Source organism: Leucoraja erinacea, chromosome 10, assembly GCF_028641065.1.
Source record: "Leucoraja erinacea ecotype New England chromosome 10, Leri_hhj_1, whole genome shotgun sequence".
In the NCBI taxonomy this organism is placed as follows: domain Eukaryota; kingdom Metazoa; phylum Chordata; class Chondrichthyes; order Rajiformes; family Rajidae; genus Leucoraja; species Leucoraja erinaceus.
In genome coordinates, this window is record NC_073386.1 from 22710432 (window position 1) to 22734126 (window position 23695).

Genomic DNA, 23695 nt, shown 5'->3' on the forward strand with positions numbered 1-23695 from the left:
CTGGATTTCATCAGTGATTGACAATGGTCAACCTTATTTGGGACTTCCCGTGTGGGGACGGTGGTATGATTTGTTCAAGTTATTTATTAGACATTTCTATATTCATGAAGCTATTTTTCCATATCAACTCAGAGACTGAAGTTAGTCTAAATACCGAGCTAAAACTTTGACAATCCATTAGATGAGTGGGTACTCTAAGGATGAATCTGAAAGTTTTAGCAGAGTATGGTGGATAAAAAAAAAGTTTAGCATTTCAAAACTTGTAATTACTCCAAATAATTTTGTTCACAAACCTATTTGTTAATAGTTTATTGCTATCCAGATTTGTGTTTTGATTTAGTCTGAGCCTCAGTCTAGTAATTTTATTAAAATCCACCGATTGAAGATGGAGAGTGGTGGAATAATATCACATTTAAGATTCAGGAGCGTTTATATGGTAAATGTACTGGATATGAACTAGAACAATGACATCCTTACTTGCTGCAGCTTTACAGCCACATTAGATGTAGCAATAACAAAAATAAATATACAATAAATGATCAGTTATTTTAAGTAAACTAGACTATGATACAGCAAAAAACAAAGCGTGCAGAGAAAAGTATGTAACGTAGCAGAGAGTCACGACTCAAAACATCAAAACATCCAGAGATACTGCCTGACCTGCTGAGTTACCCCAGCACTTTGCCCAAAAGTGTGTAATGGTTTGGTGCTGAGATAAGATTATATTTAGGGTTTTGCGGAATGGTTCAAGAACCTGACGGTTGGAGGAAGCTGTTCTCACACCTGGAGGCAATAGTTCTCCGGCACCTGTACCTTCTTCCTGATGGTAGCAGGCAGATGAGAGCATGGCCACAGTGGTGAGGGTCTGTTTGTTTACATTGAGAGCATGATTGTTATTCTGGTATATTAAACCAGATGATTTATCTCCCTCCTGTTTTCTGACTTATCATTATCTATTATTCGACGGAATTGTCAACTAATTTAAAGATGGTGTGGAACTGTTACTGGTTATACTGCCCTGGATATAGAGAGAGCAGAGCAGGAGACTGTGCTGGCAGTGCTAAGGTACCCCTCAGCTAATGGTCAATGAAAAGAAGATATTGCTAATCCATGCTGACAGATCTGCCGATGAAGAAGTTGAGGACCAGTTGCATGGGGAGAAGCAGAGACTCAATTCCCTGAGTTTGACAATGAGCTTGGGAAGGATGATGGTAATGAGCGCCGAGCTGTTATTGGTGTTCATTTGTTCAAGTGGTCCACTGCAGAGTGGAAAGCCAGGAAGATTGCACCCTCTAGTGATTTGTTGTGGCAGTGGATTCAAGTAATTACTGAGGCAGGAATTGATTTGCATCAAAATCTCTTGGAGCACTTCCATCATTATGGACTTAAGTGCCACCAGTTGGCAGTCGCCGAGGCATGTCACCTTGCTTTTCCTGGGCACTAGTATTATGGGCATCCTTTTAAAGCAGGTGGCGATCTCAGACTGTAATAAAGGTTGAAGATGCCCATGAATATTATAGCCAGTTGGTCCAGGTTTTGAGGATACAGCTAGATAGATGGTCAGTATTTTTCCCTGGATGGAAATACCAAATGCTAGGGTGAATAGATTTAAGGTGAGGGAATATATTTAAAGGAGGTTTTAAATATTTTTAATACAAGGCAAGTTAATATTTACAAGTAGAGCAAAGTAGGTGTGTGAAATGCACAGCCAGGGAAACTGGTAGAATCTGAAATTATAGCAATCTTGAAGAAGCATTTAGACAGGCACATAGTAGGCAGGTATATGGACCTTCTGAAGGCAAATGGCATTGATTTAGATTGGCATCAAGGTCGGTGCAGACAAGGTGGGCTGAAGGGTCTGTTTGTCAGGAATGCATATTTATTAGGGTGATCGATGACAGTAAATTCAAATGTTAAGTACTTTGAGTGTTTGCAAAAGTACAGGAGTTCAAGGATACAAGAAGAGTTAACCTTATAGGAGAATTAAAATCAAAGATGAAATACTGTCCCAATTATTTAAATGATCGAAATTCTATAGTTCTAAATAAAATCAAAATGCACTAGTTTGTATTTTTTGACATATGCAAAATCAATTCAACATAGTTCAACATATTTATTAAGAAAATAGTTACTAAAAGTAATTACAATTAATACCAATACCCATTAAATTCACAATATTGTGTGCTGTTAGATGTTGTAATAATTATTAAAATTGTCTCCAAAGACAATAGGGACACTGGAGAGCACTAAAAAAAGGCACTGGTATTATTGAACACTCCCATTGTAAACTTTCACTGGTTGCATTCATGGAAAATGGGAATTAATATACGATTAATGTTAGTGGGTGGTTGGTAGTCGGCACGAACTTCATGGGCTGAAGGGCCTGTCCGTGTTCCATCACTTTATGACTTCCTGAAAATGTCATTCAAAACATCCACACACCAATATGCAATAAATTAAAGGCTTATACAAAATGCTGGATAATGTTTCAAGTTTTTTTCCTGAACTTCAATGTACAGTTTTAAAATATTTGTATGCTCAGTCAAAGTTTGATTAGTGTCACCTATGAGTTAGATGGTACGAATCTGCTACTAATTCAGAAGAGAGGTATTGAAACCTCACTCCATACACCGGAGTACGTAAATCTTGGCTGATGTTCCATGTTTAATGACATTGTTTCAAAAACGATTCCTGGCTAATATTCATCTCTCATTCAATTTCACTACAACAGATTATTACGTCAGTGTCTCACGATCATTTGTGCAAGTGTGTTGTGCACAAATTGGGTGGTACATCTTTTTATTTTACATATTTAAATATGAAGAAGATAATTTTTTTCCACATAGTTTTAAATATTTGCCATTCTCTACCTCTAGTGAGCTGTGGATGCTCATTGATTGACAATATTGAAAACAGAAAATATTCTTAAACTGAAGTCATTGGGAATAGAGGGCTAGTGAGGAAAGAATTGAGATCTACCACAAATCATCAAATAGAGGAGCTTGCTTGAAGTGCAAATGGCCTGTACTTTCTATTTACGTTTTGTGACAGTGAATCTATGCTGAGCCAAGTTGGAACCCAAAAACAGCTGTTTAAATCATGAAAATTTCCTTCATTACAACGGAAATACATGATGGGAGATTCTCTCTTAGTTAATATCTGAGATACAGTCATCAACAATCAAAGTACGGCTACACCTCCATCACAGCGGCTCGTTATCATGTTCCCGATTTCCATCCATGTATCGGTGTGAGGATCATAGGCTTCCACAGAGTCTAGAGTAACAGGAGCTGAAGAATCTCGACCTGAGGTTCGACCTCCTGCTGCATAAAGGAGCCCATTTACAGCGATGACTGAAACACCTGCCCTTGCCACATTCATTGATGAAACCTCAAACCACTTCTCCTGAAACAGAATGGGAAAAGAGAACAAAAAAGAAAAATCTGAATTTATAATGCAAGTTTCCTATACTTCTGTAATTCATCAGATCATCTCAGTGTTACTTTAGAAACTTACCTCAGTAATTTTTCATACATCAACATTTTGAATGGTTTATTTTACTTCTTTTCAATTATATTGATTTTTTTTTCTATTTTTGAAATTAGATTTTAATTATGGAATATTCTGACAAAATCAAGGTGCACATCTTTCCCAGACATCCTGATGCCAACATTGCCAACTGGATGGCAAAAAGGATGGACGATAAACAGTGGCATAGTGTGCTTACTGCAGAGAGAGCCAGACTGTTCAACATTCCAAGTCCATTGCATTCAGTATGATGGAGCCCCAGGTTAGGTTTGTTTAGGTATTCGAGTACCCTCATTTACAAGGCCATGGAACATCTAACCCCATCCATCATATGGGGACAAAAACTACCAAAGCCAAAGCAGAGATTCTGGACCAGCAAAGGGTTCTCTGCAGATCTTTGTAATGAAAGGAAAGTGGTTTAACCTTCGAGTAGATATACCATGGATACAAAAGGGAGTTTTCATGGTTCCCTGCTTTACTTGACTCAAGTCCTCGAAGGACATTGCAGTTTTTAGTCGTCTTGAGGGAAGTTATAAAACTTAGTATAAAAATATATGAAACACAATTTGAAAGTACCCACTAACCCCAACTGATATTTTGGATTGGGGATTCTTACTTCTCGTATTTAGGCCTGTTACTCCACAACTAAACTCCAAGAATGGGGGTAGAGCCAAAAGGCAATCTTAATTAATTTTAACAGTAACCTATTATATTTACGCACTGCACACATACCAAACAATATGAAGCTTAATTTTATCTTTCTGTTTTTCTGGGAACACGATATAATGAACAATAGGCTAACCACACCTACCTCCTGAAGGGAGTACTTCTCTACTGTCCGCAGAGCATTTTGGGTCTCATTCCATCCTCCAACGGCATAAACACAGTCATTCAGAGCTGCTATTCCAACATATACTCGTTTTGTTTTCATACTCTCCAATGTCATCCAACGTTTTGCAATGGGATCGAACATTTCAGCTGAACAGAGCTCAGACCCCGAGTCACTTAAACCTCCAACAATATAAATTAAGCCTGTGGAACAATTACAGATTTCTTGCATGTTGACTTCTTTTTATGAAATTAATCATCAATCCTCATTACTTTACATAAGCTTTGTATTCATAAAATGTGGGCATCCTGAATGAAAGTTAGAAAATTTGTCAAATGCAAACATTAGAATAGGTTTGGATTGCCAAAAGTACATTTACATTTGAATGAGCTTTAACCTTTCTTGCAAGGCAATCCTTCAGAGTCAACAAGGACCTGCCTTTTTGCCAGTTCATGACAAACGATTACTGAGCATGAATTCCTTTAACATGGGGAGGCTGACATTACCACACAAACTGGACTCAGCAAGGTCTTTGTCCTATGACAAGAGGTCCAGGCCGATTGGAGATCCATTTTTCCCACATGAACAGTTGCATTCTGATCATCTGATTGACATCATCTTGGTTCCTATCTCAGGTCTCATACCCATGTCATCTCCCCCCTTCAGACCTACCACTTTCTCCCATCTCCTTACCTCTGTTTCCCCTCCCCTCCCAATTGCTTGCCTTAGTTTCTTTATTTGCTTGGTTCCCATCAGTCATCTCCCTTCAATTGTGCCTTTCCCCTTTACATACTTCCATATTGCTTTGCCTCTCGATTACTTCATTGCCCTGACCAATCCTCATTCTGATCTCTCCAACACCCTGGTCTCTCCAATACCAATCCAACCTCACCAACTGATGGTGGCTTGCTCTCTTCCAGAGCGAAGTATTCTTATGAACACCACCATTTGTTTTTTATTTAAAATCAGGGCTGCTCCTGATTACCAATCACCCTTCCTAACTGCAGCAAGTGCACCGACCACAATGATTCTCCAAACATTCCAGAAAACCTGGAGAGAACAACGTTTAGCTGCCCGCCTAGTGCTGCTGATATAATCGTCAAGATTCAATCTACCTGCTGATGTGCTGCCAGATCCCAGTACATGATTTCCCAGCTCGTGAATGCAGGGCATCGTCTTGTTGCCAAAATCACTTGGGATATACAATAATCCAAAATAAGAGTCCCTACCTCCCATGCTAACTGTAAATCTAAATTTTTAAACACTACTGTCCTTAAACTCCCAAAATCCTTATCAGGGTACATGCCTGAAACCTGACCACTCGAGCAAAATATGAGAGGGGGCTACTGGTGCCCTGCTGTTTGCATGTTTAGGTTTAGATTGCAGCAATTAATTTACATCAGGGCAGAAAGGAGAAAATAGAGAAAGACCAGCAAGGATTTATATGCCTTAGTTATTGTTCAATGCAACATTTTGTAAACAGTATAATAAAGTCAATGTCCAGGTATGCGTATTTACATGTCCATCTACAATAATGAAACTTACTCAACCATAATAACCATAAAGCACGATAAAATTGAGTTGGCACGAGAAATGATACAAAAGCAGAAAGTGCCATTAACACTCGCTTGCTTATCTTCAACAAGGAACTATATTCTGGTTGGCAATCCCTACCTTGCATTTCACAGCAACCAAAGAAGTATCGAGGGACTATCATGTCACCAACAACTTCCCATTTATTGTCCAAAGGGTCAAATCTTTCCATCGTCTTCCCAATATCTGCTCCAACCCAGCCTCCTGGAAATATTCAAAAGATGCACACTGTGTGAAGAGAGTTGGAGACTTCACTTTAAAAAAAATTAAATAACTTTACCTATCTTTCTCACTTTAATTCGCAGGAAAGCTTACATTTGCTTGATTTAAAAAAAATATAGTTCCCACGTTAATTTTTAATGTGTTCTACTTGCAATCTTCATTGTTTCCTGTAAGGAACCTGCACCTCTCCTGACAATATCATCCTCGAGGTCCAAATGGTCTTGTTAGTAACTGTTCATCTGACATCTCTACTATTTTTTTGTATTGTGGCTCACAATATCAAACAGTGTCAAATTACACATTAAAACAGCAAATATTTATAATGGAAAAAAAATCATGTCATTTAGTTTATGGGAACATTTGCCTTGGGGCCATCTGTGGTTGTGGTTGAGTAGTTGAAAATATGAAGGGAGTTACCAGTGAAGATCCCATGTTTTGTTATTCAAAAGTTGACAATTACCTATATACAAGATAATAATTGCCAACCCAATTACCTGCAATTTATACGGTTAACATTGTTATGCTATGCTGTAAATTATGTCAGTATACAAAGTTGAATGAAGATTATTGTTACCACAATAAAATGATACATATTAGCTCTAGTCTTGCATTATTAAAACTGCCTCCCTTGCAGTTTTAAGGAGCTGGTTATAAAACCAAGAGTAATCATATTTTACACTCTCACCTAGAGCATATATAGCAGCATGACAGGCACATACAGCAAGTCCACATCGAGGAGAATTCATGGAGGCCACGGCTGCCCATTGCTTAGTAACTGGATCATATCGCTCAGCACAGTCAAAAATCATGGAATCACTTTCACCTTACAAAAAAATGAAGGCATTATGAACATACCTACTTGTACAGTCTATTGTTTTTTTATAACCTATCATCTTCAAAACAATTTAAAATGTAACCCATTTCTTTTGACTTTATTATCTTGGTAAATTTAATAAATCTTAAAATTTGTGATTTTTGTGAAAGAACTTAACCCCCCCCCCCCACACACACAATCACTCAAAATCAAATAGATTAAATTGTTATTCATTTTTAATGGAAGCTATAAAAATACAAATTTAACAGTTTTCTTGCCCACAGCACCTTAAATTTTCCCAACTATCCAATTGCTGGCTCATTTACTGAGTTAAAGGTTTTCTAAAGATCTGGTAGCTTATGGGAAATGTTCTAAAAGACCAAGTTACTTCATCAGCGTGTGTTACTTATCAGAAACAAAAAATCATCCTAGCTGAAAAATAACTGACCCTATACAAAAACTGAGGTCAATGTTTGTGAAGGATTACAAAATTCTGAGGTACTGTCTGTTCAAACTTATTAAAACATCAGCCTTGGCAAACAAGCATAATGAGATTAAGGATGAACAAGGTATGGCAAAACTTCAGATAGTTGAAGATAGATACAAAAAGCTGGAGTAATTCAGTGGGACAGGCAGCATCTCTGGAGCCAGATGAAGTAATAGTCTTGCGTTAAAAGCTGATGAATAATGAAATACAAATGTTGTACTCATGCCAAGTAACCATGAGCCGTGAATCCTGATTACTATAACATGGAAACAAAATAATGTAGGAAGAACTGAACTGGAAAGCTGTGAGACTTGGAATCAGTGACAAAAATAAATTGTTGACAAGAATAATGAAGTCCTGCTGAGTACTTCTGCAGTTTCTATATTTAATATATTTTATCATCAGATTTGAGTTACGAGGTTCATTTTTCCACCTGATGGCGCCACCAGCAGTGGCTGCCTCGCCAACAGTCAGTCTGTCCTTTTTTCTTTTGTGTTATTTTCAGTTTGTGTTAAAAAGTATGTTTTCGTGTTCCTTGGTAGACAAAAATGCTGGAGAAACTCAGCGGGTGAGGCAGCAACTATGGAGCAAAGGAAATTGGCAACGTTTTGGGTCAAGACCCTTCTTCAGTCCTCTCTTTTAGTGTTCCTTGGTTTGTTTTATGTGGGGGGATGGGGGTAACTTTTTTTTCCAATCTCTTGCATAGACGAATATGCAATTTTTTTCTGTATCGTATCTCCGTCCCCACTGTGGCCTAACATCGTGCAGTTGGCGGCCTTTCCTGGAGACTGATGGGTGCTCCAAGCCGCAGGAGTCTGCGGGACTTTAACATCGGGGAGATTGTGATCCCTTTGCTGGGGATCGTAGCTCCAACCGCGGGGCCTGTGGACTTATACATCGTGAAACCCGCGGTCTCTGGTAAGAAGAGGCCGACTCGGGAGCACCATGCTGCGGAGAGAATTTCAACCCCCCTGATGTGGGAGTTTCGATCACCCCGACAGGGGCTTTGATCATCGGCTGTGGGGGCTTCGATGGCCCCAACTGTGGTTGGTTTGACTGCTCTGACCGCGGACGAACAAAGAGGAAGAGGATTGTACTTTATCGCCTTCCATCATAGTGAGGAATGTGGAATCCACTGTGATGGATGTTTATGTTAACTTTTATGTGGTTGTGTGTCTTGTTGCTCTTCACTTAGTATGGCTGTATGGTAACTTAAATTTCACTGTGCCTTAATTGGTACATGTGACAATAAACTGACCTTGAAACCTTGAAATGTAAAAATGAACAGCTTAACTATAATTAAAATATTCCCATAGTCTCAAAGTATTTACTCTGAAGTCCTGTTCCTTATTGAATTCTATTCCTTATTAAACCGATAAACATTATTTGGTTTCCTTACAACACATCAATCAAAATAAAACAAAACTGAGAAAAGGAGAAATACATTCTTCAGGTCTTGGGGAACTTCAGAAAGAAGCGATATTGATGCCATGTCCTAGATATTAAACCATTTTATGCTGTTTCAGACAAAATAAATGTCTGCATAGTAGTAGGAACTAAAATCAAATGCAAACTCAATGGTACATACCACCGACTACATAGACAATATGGCACTTACCACCAATTACATAGATCATCCCCTCGAGCACTGCAACACCCAACCCACTTCTAGCCTGGTGGAGAGAGGATACAGTTGTCCAGTATTGACTGAATGAATCAAAACGTTCCACACAACTAAGAGTTCTGCTATCACTCCATCGACCTCCTTGAAGACGTGTGTAACCACCTTGTCAATAGTACAGAAACAGTGAAAATTATACCTTGAGACAATAGGACTTTGACATTTTCAGGAACCAGATACAATACATTTAATACTTTTTAAATGATTTTAATTAAATAAATCTTTGAAAATGTTACCATCAATTATGCATGGACAGGTTTAGAATGTCTGGAATGAAAACCAATGGTTGGGATATGACAAGGTATGTTGATCATGGCTCGTTTAGAAATTGCCAAAGGCAATGTCTTAGAAATTTAGACTGAGCCTGGGATTGATTAATTTTCGGAAGGATTTTGAAATGAAACATTCCTGTATTCAATTAGCTTTCATGACAGGATCATTTTCCAAAAATAAATGAAAAACTAAAACACTCATGCAATGAATTAAAAGAGAAGCAAAAACTGATTTTGTTTTCATATTTTACATGATTTAGAGTCAGACAGCGTAGAAAAAAGTCCCTTGGCGCAACTTGTCCATGCTGACCAACATGCCTCATCTACAATAATCCCACCTGTTTGCGTTTGGTTTACATCTCTGTAAACGCATCCTATCCATGTACCTTTCTAAATGTTTCTTAAACGTTGGAATAGTAGCTGCCTCAACTACTTCCTCCAGGAGCTCGTTCCATACACCTGTGTGAAAAAGTTAGATTCCTATTCAATCTTTCTCCCCCACACCATAAACCTATGTCCTCTGGTTCTCGATTTCCCGACTTTGGGCAAAAGAAAATGTTCTTGATTATCATTTACATTCTTCAAGCATTAATGAAAAAAAATTAAGAATGAAATGGCAGGACAAATAATATTCCAAACAAAAAGTTACTGTACTTTTGCTTTTCCCCAAAAAAATAAAGACCAAACAATGTGGATCTACTGAAAATTGATTCATATTTCTCTCTACCTTAAGCTCAATTAGATGCAAATTTGAAAGTGGCCAGTTTGATGTCTGGTTTGTACCAAGTGATTTGCAAAACCGAGATGATAATTGATATGTTAAAATCAGCCCTTGAAAGAAACAAAAAAGGAAATGTATTTTTTAAGTCCATGGGAATTTTTGCACGATTGCTCTCCAATTATGATAGTATGATGTGAATGTCATATGATGATGAAGTCCTCTACATGGCGACTTACAAGCAAATATTCTGTTAGCACTGTGGGGGGGGGGGGGGGGAAGGGGGGAGAAGCAGAGGTTGGTCACTCAAGCAAGATAAACAGGAATAGTTAGCTGGGAGTGAGAAAACATTTGTATACCTGATTTTTTTCAACTATGAAGCTATTTCCTTTTTCGATCTTCTAAATATTTATAAAAAGTAACAGTTGTGGGAAATGTTGCTTCCAGAATTTGGAAAAAAAATTCACACAATATAAGTTCCAGGAAATAATATTTGGTTGTGTTTAATGATGAATGCACCACAACAACTTAGAAATCCAATTTCAGTTCTGGTCACCCCGATACAGGAAGGATGTGGAAGCTTTGGAAAGGGTACAAGCGAGTTTTACCAGAACCATGTCTTGATTAGCTACAAGGAGAGTTTGGAAAAAACTGGATTGTTTTAACTGGAATGCCAGTTGACAATAGACAATAGACAATAGGTGCAGGAGCAGGCCATTCTGCCCTTCGAGCGAGCACCGCCATTCAATGTGATCATAGCTGATCTCCCCAATCAGTACCCCGTCCCTGCCTTCTCACCATATCCCCTGACTCCGCTATTTTTAAGAGCCCTATCTAGCTCACTCTTGAAAGCATCCAGAGAACCTGCCTCCACCGCCCTCTGAGGCAGAGAATTCCACAGACTCACAACTCTCTGTGAGAAAAAGTGTTTCCTCAGCTCCGTTCTAAATGGCTTACTCCTTATTCTTAAACTGTGGCCCCTGGTTCTGGACTCCCCCAACATCGGGAACATGTTTCCTGCCTCTAGCGTGTCCAAACCCTTTACAATCTTATATGTTTCAATGAGATCCCATCTCATCCTTCTAAACTCCAGAGTGTACAAACCCAGCCGCTCCATTCTCTCAGCACATGACAGTCCCGCCATCTCGGGAATTAACCTTGTAAACCTACGCTGCATTCCCTCAACAGCAAGAATGTCCTTCCTCAACTTAGGGGACCAAAACTGCACACAATACTCCAGGCGTGGTCTCACTAGGGCTCTGTACAACTGCAGAAGGACCTCTTTGCCCCTATATTCGATTCCTCTTGTTATAACGGCCAACATGCCATTCACTTTCTTCACTGCCTTCTGTACTTGGATGTACTTTCATAGACTGATGTACAAGGACCCCCAGATCCCGTTGTACTTCCGCTTTTCCCAACTTGACGCCATTTAGGTAGTAATCTGTCTTCCTGTTTTCACATTTATCCACATTCAACTTCATCTGCCATGCATCTGCCCACTCCCCCAACCTGTCCAAGTCACTCTGCATTCTCATAGCATCCTCCTCACAGTTCACACTGCCACCCAGCTTTGTGTCATATGCAAATTTGCTAATGTTACTTTGAATCCCTTCATCCAAATCATTGATGAATATTGTAAATAGCTACGGTCCCCGCACTGAGCCTTGCAGTACCCCACTAGTCACTGCCTGCCATTCTGAAAGGAACCCGTTAATCCCTACTCTTTGTTTCCTGTCTGCCAACCAGTTCCCTATCCATGTCAGCACTCTACCCCCAATACCATGTGCCCTAATTTTGCCCACTAATCTCCTATGTGGGACCTTATCAAATGCTTTCTGAAAGTCCAGGTGCACTACATCCACATTGAGGGAAGACCTGCTACTAGTATGTAAAATTAGAAGATACATAGACAGAATACACAGTTGGAAGCTTTTTTCCAGGATATCAAATACAACATAGCTTTAAGGTGACAGGGGCAAAGTTTAAAGGACATGTTTGTCTGCAACTTGCTGCTGAGGGTGCTGATTGACGCAGATATGATAGTGGCATTTAAGAGACCTTTGGATGGGCACATGGATTTGCGGGGAATGGAGGGATATGGATTATGTGTAGGCAGATTACAGTTGATCTTAGCATCATATTCAGCACAGAAACTGTGGGCAGAAGGGACTGTTCCTTTCCTATGATATTCTGCGACCTATGTTCTAAAACAAAGAAATAACTGCATTTAATCTAAAACAAAAACAAAAAAATGCTGGAAATACCCAGCAGATCAGGCCATATCTCTGGGTCAAGGAACAGAGTCAATGGTCCAGGACTAGAAGATATGCAAGGATGTTGCCAGGACTTGAGGGGCTAGGCTATAGGAAGAGCTTGGGCAGGCTAGGACTTTATTACCTGGAGCGCAGGAGGCTGAGGGTGATTTTATTGAGGGGTATAAAATTATGAGGAGACTAGATAAGATAAATACACAGTCTTTTATTCAGGGCAAGGGTATCAAAAACCCTGTTTGAGGTGCGAGGGGCATGGTTTAATACCAACCTGAGAGACAACTTTTTCACTCAGTGTGGTGGGTAAAGGAACAAGCTGCCAGAGGAGGTAGGTGAAGCAGATACGAAAAGAGCATTTAAAAGTCACTTGGACAGGTACCTGGAAAGAAAGGAAAGGTTGAGAGGGATATGGGACAAACACTGACAAATGGGACAAGCTTGAATGGGGCATTTTGGTTGGCATGAACAAGTTGTAGTATTGGGCCTGTTTCCATGCTGTATGATTCTTTGACCTGAAATGTTGACTCTGTTTTCCTTCCAGTAGATGCAGCCTGGCTTGTTCAATAAAGTTCAGGTGAAGGGTTACTTTATTCAGCTCTACTGAATTAGCTTTGTATTATTACAATTTCAGTTATCCTATTTTACAATCAATGGGCCACTATGGATATGATGGGACGACTGGCTTTTTCACTTTCTGACATAAGTATTATGCACTAATACTTTCTGGCCTGATCCCTGATGGCCATCATTATTACTCTGAGAAATAGACAGTGAAAATCTATCAATTGAGCCTGAACATGATGCAGCACGTCTCACCGTCCATTTAAAAATAATTACATCTGATTACAGAAATGACAGTAAAACTGGTAACCTATGGCATAGAAGTACTTCCGGGCTTTCCTTCGAGGACGAATCTTTGATGCAGGTGGCATTTTATTAAACTTGATTTCTTTTTGAGGTTTATTGACTTCCCTGTATTCCTCCAGCAACTTCTGCAGGGCAACTCGTAAACTAAAATCAGAAATACCTGGCGATAAGATCAGAAGAAAAAAAATGGCATGAAATACAACACCAAAGCATTCAACAATACATGTTCAATATTTTAAAATAAACTGCTGTAGGCATGCATGTTGCAACTTGTAAATTCAGATAGATAAAACCAGCTGGTAAATGAGTGCCAATGAGTTCACCTCCAATTAATTCATTTATACAGATCTTTAAGGCATTTGGTTCTTGGTTTTTAAGTTATTACTCACCTTGAGAAATTAAATTAGGTAGGAGTGATGAATAGATTAAAATTAAGTTGTGTTACCACAATTCCAAGACGATACAAATTATACGTGGATCGTTACTTCTCATGCAATCTTTAATGGAAAAAAAAAGTTTCTGGCCTTCCTAATAGGTGGCTGCGTATACAGGAAGGCAGAATTAAAATATGGAATTGAAATTGAACTACATGAAATTTCAATTAGGTTAAGCTGGCTCAGCTGAAAGATACAGTGTGCAAACCTGCTCTTCGGCCCATCGACACCACATCAACCATTGATCTCCATACAGTAGTTCTTATTATTTTTATAAAATTCTGAGATGATTCTGGTATGGCAGGAATATTTTTCAAATTGGACTCGCCATTCCTCGGCTAGGCAGAATCCCTTTCCATGGACATTACAATACAAGGTGAGGTCTATTGTGCAAAGATCATAGAATAATTAGTAATGTTGTCAACAGCTAAAGAGCTTCTTGACAAACAATTTCCAGTTTAACGTTAGCAAGGCTGAGAATGAAGGGGAGGAGGTGGGTGAGTAGGAAAGGTGTGCTGCGAGAAACCTTGGATCTAAAACTCCATCATTGCTCACTGCCAGCTCACCAGCAGAGCAATCTGAAACAAAACAAGCAACCTAAATGCATTAATAATTGTACCCGATTAAAATATCTAATAAAACTGCGATCATTTTATTTATCATAAAAGTTAGTTAGCACTTCCATTTGAGATGAGATTGGAGAGTTATAGCACTGCTGCCTGTGCACAATGAAGAAATAGTTTGGGTTTAGGTTTATTTTTTGTCACATATAGGTCCCGACCTGAAACGTCACCTATCCATGTTCTTCAGTTGTGCCTGACTCGCTGAGTTACTCCAGCACTTTGTCTGTGATTATATAGGCTGCTTTTCAGAGGCAGTATGGAGAGCAGATAAAGTCAACAGTGGGAAGTCTGATCCGTGTGATGGACTGGGCTACATCAACCCTCTGAATTTCTTGTGGTCTTGCATACTTTTCTCAAACTGAGATGCAATGTAAGAGCATGCTTTCTATGATGCGCCTGTAGATCTCATTGGAGATAAGCTGAATTTCATCAGTCTCTTCAATAATTAAAGGCATTGATATGCCTTCTTTGTTGTTGCATCAATGTGGTTAGTCCATGACATGTGATTCGTAAAATTCACACCAAGGAACTTGAATCTCTCACACATTTCCACTTCGGCACCATTGGTACTGATTGGGGCATGTATTCCACCATGCTTCTTGAAGTTGATAATTTTCATGTTCAGGGCAATACTCCATCAATGCCATTCTGATAGCTTGTATCGAGCACCAGACAAAATGCTATATTAGATGTCTTGTCGAGATGACCGTAGGAAGAAGTAATAATGTATGAATATAAATTTGCATGAAGGCAAAAAACCATTGCATCAAAGGCAATGTGAATAACAATTACAACTTTTACAACAAATTCATATTAACTATTGTAAGAAAGCCAGATAGAACTTTGGGGCTAATTGATAGGCATTTGAAATAGCTTGATGTCAAATATGTAGGCTCATGCATTGCAGTAGACTGTACAATTGAAGAATTAAGATCTCTCTTTGATAATCATGATTTGCCTGAGAAACGTATGTTTGACAATAGTCCAAAATTCAGATTCATTTCCCCTGACCATCCAGCTCCCAATGGGAAAAGAGACTTTGTGATGGTAAATGTGGAATTGAAGAAACAGATGATGGAGAATTTGTTGATCCTGAACATGAAACATCTTGGAGCATTCAAATCATACAATCTACAACTGGATACATTTCTTCTGAATTGTTAATGAATGGTAGAGTCAGGATGAGATGTAGTTAACATAGAAATAGAAACATAGAAATTAGGTGCAGGAGTAGGCCATTCGGCCCTTCGAGCCTGCACCGCCATTCAATATGATCATGGCTGATCATCCAACTCAGTATCCCGTACCTGCCTTCTCTCCAAACCCCCTGATCCCCTTAGCCACAAGGGCCACATCTAACTCCCTCTTAAATATAGCCAATGAACTGGCCTCAACTACCCTCTGTGGCAGAGAGTTCCAGAGATTCACCACTCTCTGTGTGAAAAAAATTCTTCTCATCTCGGTTTTAAAGGATTTCCCCCTTATCCTTAAGCTGTGACCCCTTGTCCTGGAACGGTTCTGCCCAATATACATTTGAGGGAAAATGTGAAGAGAAAATAGAAACAGGAGTCATAACTCAACCACAGGAAGAACTGAATTTGCATACATGTGTAAGAAGGAACTGCAGATGCAGCTTTAAACCGAAGATAGACACAAAAAGTTGGAGTAACAGCATGACAGGCAGCATTTCTGCAGAGAAGGAATGGGTGACATTTCGGGTTGAGACCCTTCTTCAGGATTACAAGTACCTCCCAACAAGGAAGGGATCCAGATGTGGGATTTTGCGGCTCTGGTGAAAAGTATCTGGGACTGAGAATTACTTAGTACAAATTGATAATAGATTCTGCTTGGTGCACAGTAGCTTTTTCCCAGAGGTATTGCAAAGACAATTGATGCATTAAAAGAATGCAACCTGACATATTGTTGACAACAGCGGTGATGAGACAACAGCTGCGATGAGGCAACATCATGAATCGGGAGTTGAACAACATTCCGACAACATCTGGGGAACTTGTAAGCTCAGTGTAAGTGACACTACACCAGTGGGAAGATCACAGAAATTAAGTGAACTGGTGACCAATAAAATATGTAACATTTATCAGAACCAAATGAGAAGTAAAATGTACTATTGACTATAACAATAATGGTTGCTTTACAACAATTACTTATTTTACAATTGTTATAGAACATAAAACAAGGTAGTAACAGGCCCTTTGTCCTACAATGCAGTGCCGAACATGATGCCTAGCTAAACTGATTTTATCTGTACATGACCCATATCCCTTTATTCCCTGCACTTCCATGTGCCTATCCAAAAGCCTCTTAAACGTCACTATCGTATTTTCCCCTCCCACAATCCCTGGCAATGCGTTCCAGGACCCCAACACCCTATGTGTAAAAAACATGCCCCGCACATCTCCATCAAACCATCTCAAACCATCCTCTCTCACTTGATAGCTATACCCTCCAGTGTTTCCACCCTAAAAAAGTGTTCTGACAGTCTATGGACAGTGGGACAGGCAGCATCTCTGGAGAGAAGGAATGGGTAATATCTCAGGTCGAGACCTTTCTTCATACTGAAGATCTTTCTGACTGACTACCCTATCTAAGCCTCTCATGATTTTGTATGCTTCTATCAAGTCGCCCCTCGATTTCCAACATTCTAGAGAAAACAATCCTAGTGTATCCAACCTCTCCATTTAGCTGAATCCTTCTAATCTAGACAGCTATGTCATGTAATTGACAGCTCTTAGACAGCAACGTAAAGTAAATTTATAGTAAGTTTCAAAGGAGCTGACTATGAAGAGCCCCTTAAATAAAGAGGCCCCATCTCATTATGAGCTTGTGTCTATTTATATTGGAGGAATCCACAGGTAACATGGGTTAATAATGTTGTAGAGGACGACAGCAGACAATTTTGTACTGCAAGTTCATTTGTATACAAATTTTTTCAGTGCTATTTCCTAAGGAGCAGCAACATCACCTAGGGAATATAGAATACTAAAAACTGTACAATACCTTCGATATACTTGAATAATCTCCGTGAAGAGAGCAAAGGGAACCGAACAGGATCCAGAATTTCAATCACATATTTTTTCCTTTTGACCATGTCGTGAAGAACCCATTCCATAGCAGCTGTGAAAACCTGATATTCGTCTTCAATCTGGAGTTCTTCACTTTTAAAAATCTTAACCAATTGATCTTTGGCTAATCCCATGAACTCCTCAGTTTTACAGACCTCCAGAAAGTGGACATAAATATAACTTTCACTGAATTCGGCAAGATCATGGCAGGCAATTTGCTCAGCAAATTGATAAATTCCAACACAGTTTGAGGGGTCAATTTGCCCTTTCAAAAATCCACTGCACATGTTCACAATCTCAGTTAACTGCAACATGTCTGCAGCAAGGATCACCTCTTGTACATTTTTTATGCTGACACTGATGACACCTGTGGACAAAATAGAAGAAAGTGCCAATTAACATCCTACATTTGAAACTCACTATATTCAATTGTGAGAAGAGTTCTGATGTCAATATTGAATATTTCAAATATTTTGAATGCACAGTCATCAGTATATACTAATTTTACCCACATTCATTTACTTATCTAGTTGATTCAACCCTCACAATAAATGGTAAAACTATTAGCTTTCTTTCTTTTCAGTAGAACTGTCTAAATTTTTATTGTATGCATTGTTGGGCAAATGTCCAATTATTCTTTATCTGACTGAAGTAGTGATGGTGGATTCCGACATGATATAAAGAGTGGGAATTCTTGGATTAAAACCCAATGACAATTAATGCAAAACATCGAATTTGCATGGTGACCTGGAGATAGCACTGCTGATACTTCTGCTCTTGGTAAGATTACAGGAAAGTGAAGCAGCACACTGGCTTTAGACTTTAAACTTTAGAGCTACAGTGCGGAAACAGGCCCTTCGGCCCACGTACTCCACGCCGACCAGCGATCACCCCGTACATATGCACTATCCTACGTACCAGGGACAATTTACAATTTTTACTGAAACAATTAACCTACAAACCTGTACGCCATGGTGCATGGGAGGAAACCAGAGCACCCGAAGAAAACCCATGCGGTCACAGGGAGAACATACAAACTTCGTACTGACAGCACCCACAGTCATGATCAAACCTGGGTCTCTGGAGCTGTAAGTCAGCAACTCTACCACTGCGCCACTGTGCACTGATAATACCAGCACAGGCCCCGAGAACTACCTGATCTCGCTCAAATGCCCCAGTTTGCTTACTAAAGTTGATTGGAATGACACTCACTCTTAAAGCTGAAGAATCTTGTAACTAATTCATACGTATCTTTTCAATTTATATACTGCAATCCACGATAATTCCCTTCAGCCTTTCAGTCACCTGGTTGCGTACCAGCATCATTCAATAGTATACAGCACAGAAAGCTTTATTTTGATCATGTTGGCTAATGTTTAACATTCAAATAGTCCCGTGTTGTGACTTTATTAGGTGGGTACCTCACTGTGTGCAATGATGTCGAAGGGCTTCCTGTCACAACAATCTGCATAACACCTTTAAGTGCAGAATAAAATGACAGGGGCCTTCACACACATTAACCAAATAAAAAGAGGTGAAGCCACACGAGAGTGGCCAATAGTTTGATCAAAGAGAATGGCTTTAAGTTTTAAAGTGGAATTCTCCCTTTGATCTGTGATCCATTTTTTTCTCCCCCAGCGCAATGACTTTATTCTCGATGATTTTCAACTGGGTCTGTGAAGCGACAAAATAAATATATAGGAAGAAACTGCAGAGGCTGGTTTACACCGATGATAGACGCAAAATGCTGGAGTAACTCAGCGGGGTAGGCAACATCTCTAGCGGGAAGAGATGGGTGATGTTTTGGGTCGACACCCTTCCTCACAGTCCGAAGAAGGGTCTCGACCCGAAACATCACCCATTCCTTCTTCAGAGACGCTGCCTGCCTGTCCCGCTGAATTACTCCAGCATTTTGTGTTTATCTAACGCGACAGGATAACATTGATCCATCCTCTCACCGGTGTAAATATAGTCAAGCAGCAGCGTGAAGGTTTCTGCCTCGATGCCGTGGATGTGGACGAGGCTCTGGCCGGTTTCCTGCAAGCCCCCTGCGAAGAGCACGGCGAAGTAGGGGCTGCTGGCGGCCAGCACCAGCCTGTGGACGCTGAAGACCTGGCTCTCCACCTGCAGCCGCACGTCGCAGAAGTCGTCGCGGGCCCTCATGCGGTTGATCTGGGCCAGCAGGATCCGTGCGTGTCTGTCGCTGGCCCGGCCAACCTGCTCCAACACCGGGATCGACCCCGACCCTGAGCCCGGCCTCGGATACACGCAGTGAGCCATGAACCCGCCACCCCTGGGCCCGCTGCTGCTGCTGCTGCTGCTGCTTCTTCCACGGACGCCGGTCAGTCTCGTTGCCTGCCAACCATCAAGTCACCTTCCCTGCAGGCCGAACAACCAAGCGATCGCTGTGTCCTCCGGCACAGCAGGGGGCGCTGCGGCTGATAAACACCAGAGATCCTATAAGGAGCAAAATAGTCCACTCCTGCTAAATGCAATGGGCTGACGTGTAGTACGCAACGTAACGTAACGTAACGCAACGCAATGCAACGGGGCGGAACGTGGGGCATTTCTTCGTCCATTTCAGTAACCCGACCCGACTTTGTAAATCCCTCTCGCAGTGTAATCAGCAAAGATTATAGAGGAGCAAGATAGACCACTCCTCGAAAAACGCGTAGTATCACGTGTGTGATCATCGACGCCATTTTTCGAGGCATTTATTGGGCTTCCCCCACACTGTCATGGCGTCCTTATCTAAATTTCATCTCACTGCTCTGCTATCAATTGTTCTAATCGTAAATCTAAACGACCCAACCTGTCATTCTTTAGGTTCCCCAATAAAAAAGAAAGGTGAGAAAATATTTTTATTATTTTCAGTCGATATTCTGTCGTGAAAATGTTATTTTCTGTTCTCCCATCAACGGCCATTGGGAAACTGGGTTTGTCGGTACATTAGAAAGTTATTAGACTTATTTTTAATAGATCTTTACTTACCATAATAATAAAGACAATTTTAACACTTCTGTACGTTTTTGGTTTTGTTCTTGTAAGGGATTGGTCTCCACAATATGGCCCGCGGACACATCAGGTCCAGTGACCAGGAGATTTTTCGAGCTCAGATTCAAGTCCGAGAATGCGGCGGTTGTTACCCATTATATTCCTCGAATTGTCAAGGCATCACAAGCAAAGATCACAAGCCCGCCGTGAAGAAGGGTGCAATCAAATATTATATAACTCTGCTCTATCATCTTTGGGTGCAATGGTGGGTCGGGGTCTTCGGTGGCGGCGGCCGCAATCAAAGATACTAGTGGAGCTCTGCTCTATAATCTTTGGTCGGAATGGGACGGCTGCGCGTTATAATGTGCTATCGTTCCACTCTCCCTCTCCCCCTTCTCCCCTCCCCCCTCCCCCCCCTTTTCCCCCTCCCCTCTCTCTCCCTCTCCCCCCTTCACACTGTCTCTCCCCCTATCTCTCTATCCCCCTTTCCCCCTCTCCCTCTCTCTCTCTCTCTCTCTCTCTCTCTCTCTCTCTCTCTCTCTCTCTCTCTCTCTCTCTCTCTCGACTCCCTCCCCCCCTCCATCCCCCTCTCCCTCCTCTCCCTCCCTCACCTCTTCGTGAGAGTTGGCAGCTCTGCTATGCCTTGGGTCCAAAAGAGGATAGAAATAAAATACTTAATGGTCTTTGTAAGAAGATTTTGATAAGCTCTTCTACATTTAAGGTAAATTGACATATTAGAGGCAAAAAGCATCATCAATATACAGGTCTCTCCACACAACTGAAAACAATTGCATTTAAGTGATATATCATCCATTGTTCAGGCATGTAGCACTAGGTTACAATAAACTTCCTACATATTCCAGGAATGCATCTCATAAAAATGGGAGAGGCTTAAATGCATTGTAAAATCATAAATCCATGTTGACTTGGACTAATCCTTTTACTGCTATCCAAATGCCCCATTGTTACATCTTTAATAATTGACTCCAGCATCTTTCACACCACCAAAGTCAGGCTAACTGGTCTGTAATTCCCCGTTTTCTCTCTCGCTCCTTTCTTGAAAAGTGGGATCCTCCAATCCACAGGAACTGATCGTAAATCTATTGATCGTTGGAAAATTATCATATGTATAAATATATATGCATGTATGTGTATATATGCATGTATGTGTATATATGCATGTATGTTTATATGTGTGTATGTATGCATATAAATGTATCCATATGTATGCGTGTATTTGTATGTGTGCATATGTATGTGTATACGTATGTATGTGTATATATGTATGTGTGTATATATGTATGTGTATATATATGTGTGTATAAATATATATATATATATATATATGCATATATATATTATTACTATATAATTATATATATAATTGCCTTTATGGTTTATGTATATCATCTTACAAGACAAATAAATTAATAGTGATTATTTAAATCAAAGTTGCTTCTGATCCATGAGAATAAACTTAATTATCTCTAACTTGCATCTCACACACAGACACACATTCATATAAATATATATAAAATATGTATACGTTAAATTTAATTTTGTGCAGTGTGTGTTAAAGCAATACAAGGGAAACTGCACAATACAATGCAAGGGAAACTACGCAAAGGAGGGGGCTGTTCCCGCTACAAGATACTCGAGGATCTTTTCTTTGGATCAAAGATTATAGCGGAGCTCTATAATCTTTGCTTTGGATCACAGCGGGTGGCATACCGGAAGTCGCGTGTCGCATTAAAAAATGGCGGCCGTGACGTTCCGTCACGTACTACACGTCAGTCCATTGGATTTCGGAGGAGTGGTCTATCTTGCTCCTCTAGGATCTTTGGTAATCAGCTCCCGAGGCCCGTGATCAGGGATCCCTCAACCCCCCCCCCCCCCCCCCCCACTTTCAAAAACATTCCGCGGCCCCTGCAAAATAAAGTGATCTCTGACTGTCCCCCTGAATAAATGTCATCTCTGCATGCTTTGTTGAGCAATGTTACAAAATTTTGAGATTTTAAAAATCAAGTCTGCAATTTATCCCATCAGGTAAAGCACAAAAATAAGTTTAATTTGACACCTAATTCACTTTCATATCTTCAGTATTAAAAAAGTTATGGCCATTTTCATACTCGGAAATTAGCATCTTGTTCCCTATTGATTTTCCATTGACTTAACACAAAAGCTGTGATCGAGGACAGTGAAATGGCCATAACTTTATTAAAAATTAAGAGAACTGAAAGAAATGTTCAGTTATTATAGATTGAAGCACTCTGAAACAAATATGAAACAATCTTACTTGGATGACCTGAAATTAAAGCATATAATTAGTTAGTTATCCAATTGTAGCCAATTCCAAACTTAAATTACTAGATCTCAACATCTATCCATTTCTTAAGAAAAGATTAACATTTTTAAATAGCCTAAGTGTCCAAATAACATTCACAAAGAATTCACAGTAAAACATGATCATTAAATCTCATTTACATTAATTTATAGGCCAAATGGAAGGAATTGAGTGTTCAATTGCTGTAAATTAATGGCCATTTAAATCAGCTTTTGAGTGGGATCCTGTGGAACGCGCTGGTTTAGAACGTTCCCATTGCGGTGAATTTGTACCCCAAATGCCCAGAAAAATACTGCGGGATTTTAATGGGGCTACTCGCAACATAAAACTTTGTACAAAGGGATCTTAAGAAGCCCTTTTTAATATAAAAATAAACAACCTACCTTCCGTTGTCCCCTGTATGAGATCCATCCCGTTGTCGGCGGTTGCGGGTTTAGAGGATAATTTTTAACCTACTATAACAATTAAATTAACCATTTAAATTAAAAAATTGCTCCAGCGAAAGAATCTCCCAGCGATTTTTCGTCAGCAACTAAGTAGGCTGAACAAGCTCGATTTGAATAGCCTAGGGAAAATCGCGTTTTAAACCCGCCCCCCTCTCAACGGCGCCAAAATCACGCACACGGGCTTGGACAGATCTGCAGCTACGCTTAAGGTAGGTTTTACAACATACCTACTTTGTTGTCATCTTTTCCTAGTTAACAATGACCTGTTCTACATTTTCCTTGAACTCAATCACCTTTGATGTCTCATTTTCACACCTTACCCTTTCTTATCTCTGTGTTTCCCCGCACCCCGACTCTGAAGAAGGGTGTCACCCATTCTTTCTCTCCAGAGATGCTGCTTGTACCACTGGGTTACTCCATCACTTTGTGTAAACCAGCATCTGCAGATCCTACACAGAAATGAACTTAACGATGTGTGAAAGGAGAA

The 23695-nt window shown here is 40.1% G+C and overlaps 1 protein-coding gene across 1 annotated transcript; it reads right to left on the bottom strand.

Annotated features, from left to right (window-relative positions):
• Positions 1-2098: 2098 nt before the first annotated feature.
• Positions 2099-20214, bottom strand: ipp (intracisternal A particle-promoted polypeptide). Its single transcript, XM_055641703.1, has 8 exons — positions 19383-20214; positions 17360-17791; positions 13289-13444; positions 9092-9259; positions 6858-6995; positions 6032-6154; positions 4340-4560; positions 2099-3405 (listed from the first exon to the last, which is right to left on the bottom strand). Exons 1-8 carry the CDS (start codon positions 19702-19704, stop codon positions 3181-3183), a joined length of 1785 nt encoding a protein of 594 aa, XP_055497678.1. The 5' UTR covers positions 19705-20214; the 3' UTR covers positions 2099-3180.
• Between the last annotated feature and the right edge of the window lie 3481 nt (positions 20215-23695).

Coding starts and splice junctions, on each gene's coding strand:
- ipp (XM_055641703.1), bottom strand. CDS start 19,704: ATGGCTCACTGCGTGTATCCGAGGCCGGGCTCAGGGTCGGGGTCGATC. Junction 13,445..17,359: donor ATTATTCAAGTATATCGAAG/GTATTGTACAGT, acceptor TCTTATCGCCAG/GTATTTCTGATTTTAGTTTA. Junction 3,406..4,339: donor AGAAGTACTCCCTTCAGGAG/GTAGGTGTGGTT, acceptor ATTCTGTTTCAG/GAGAAGTGGTTTGAGGTTTC.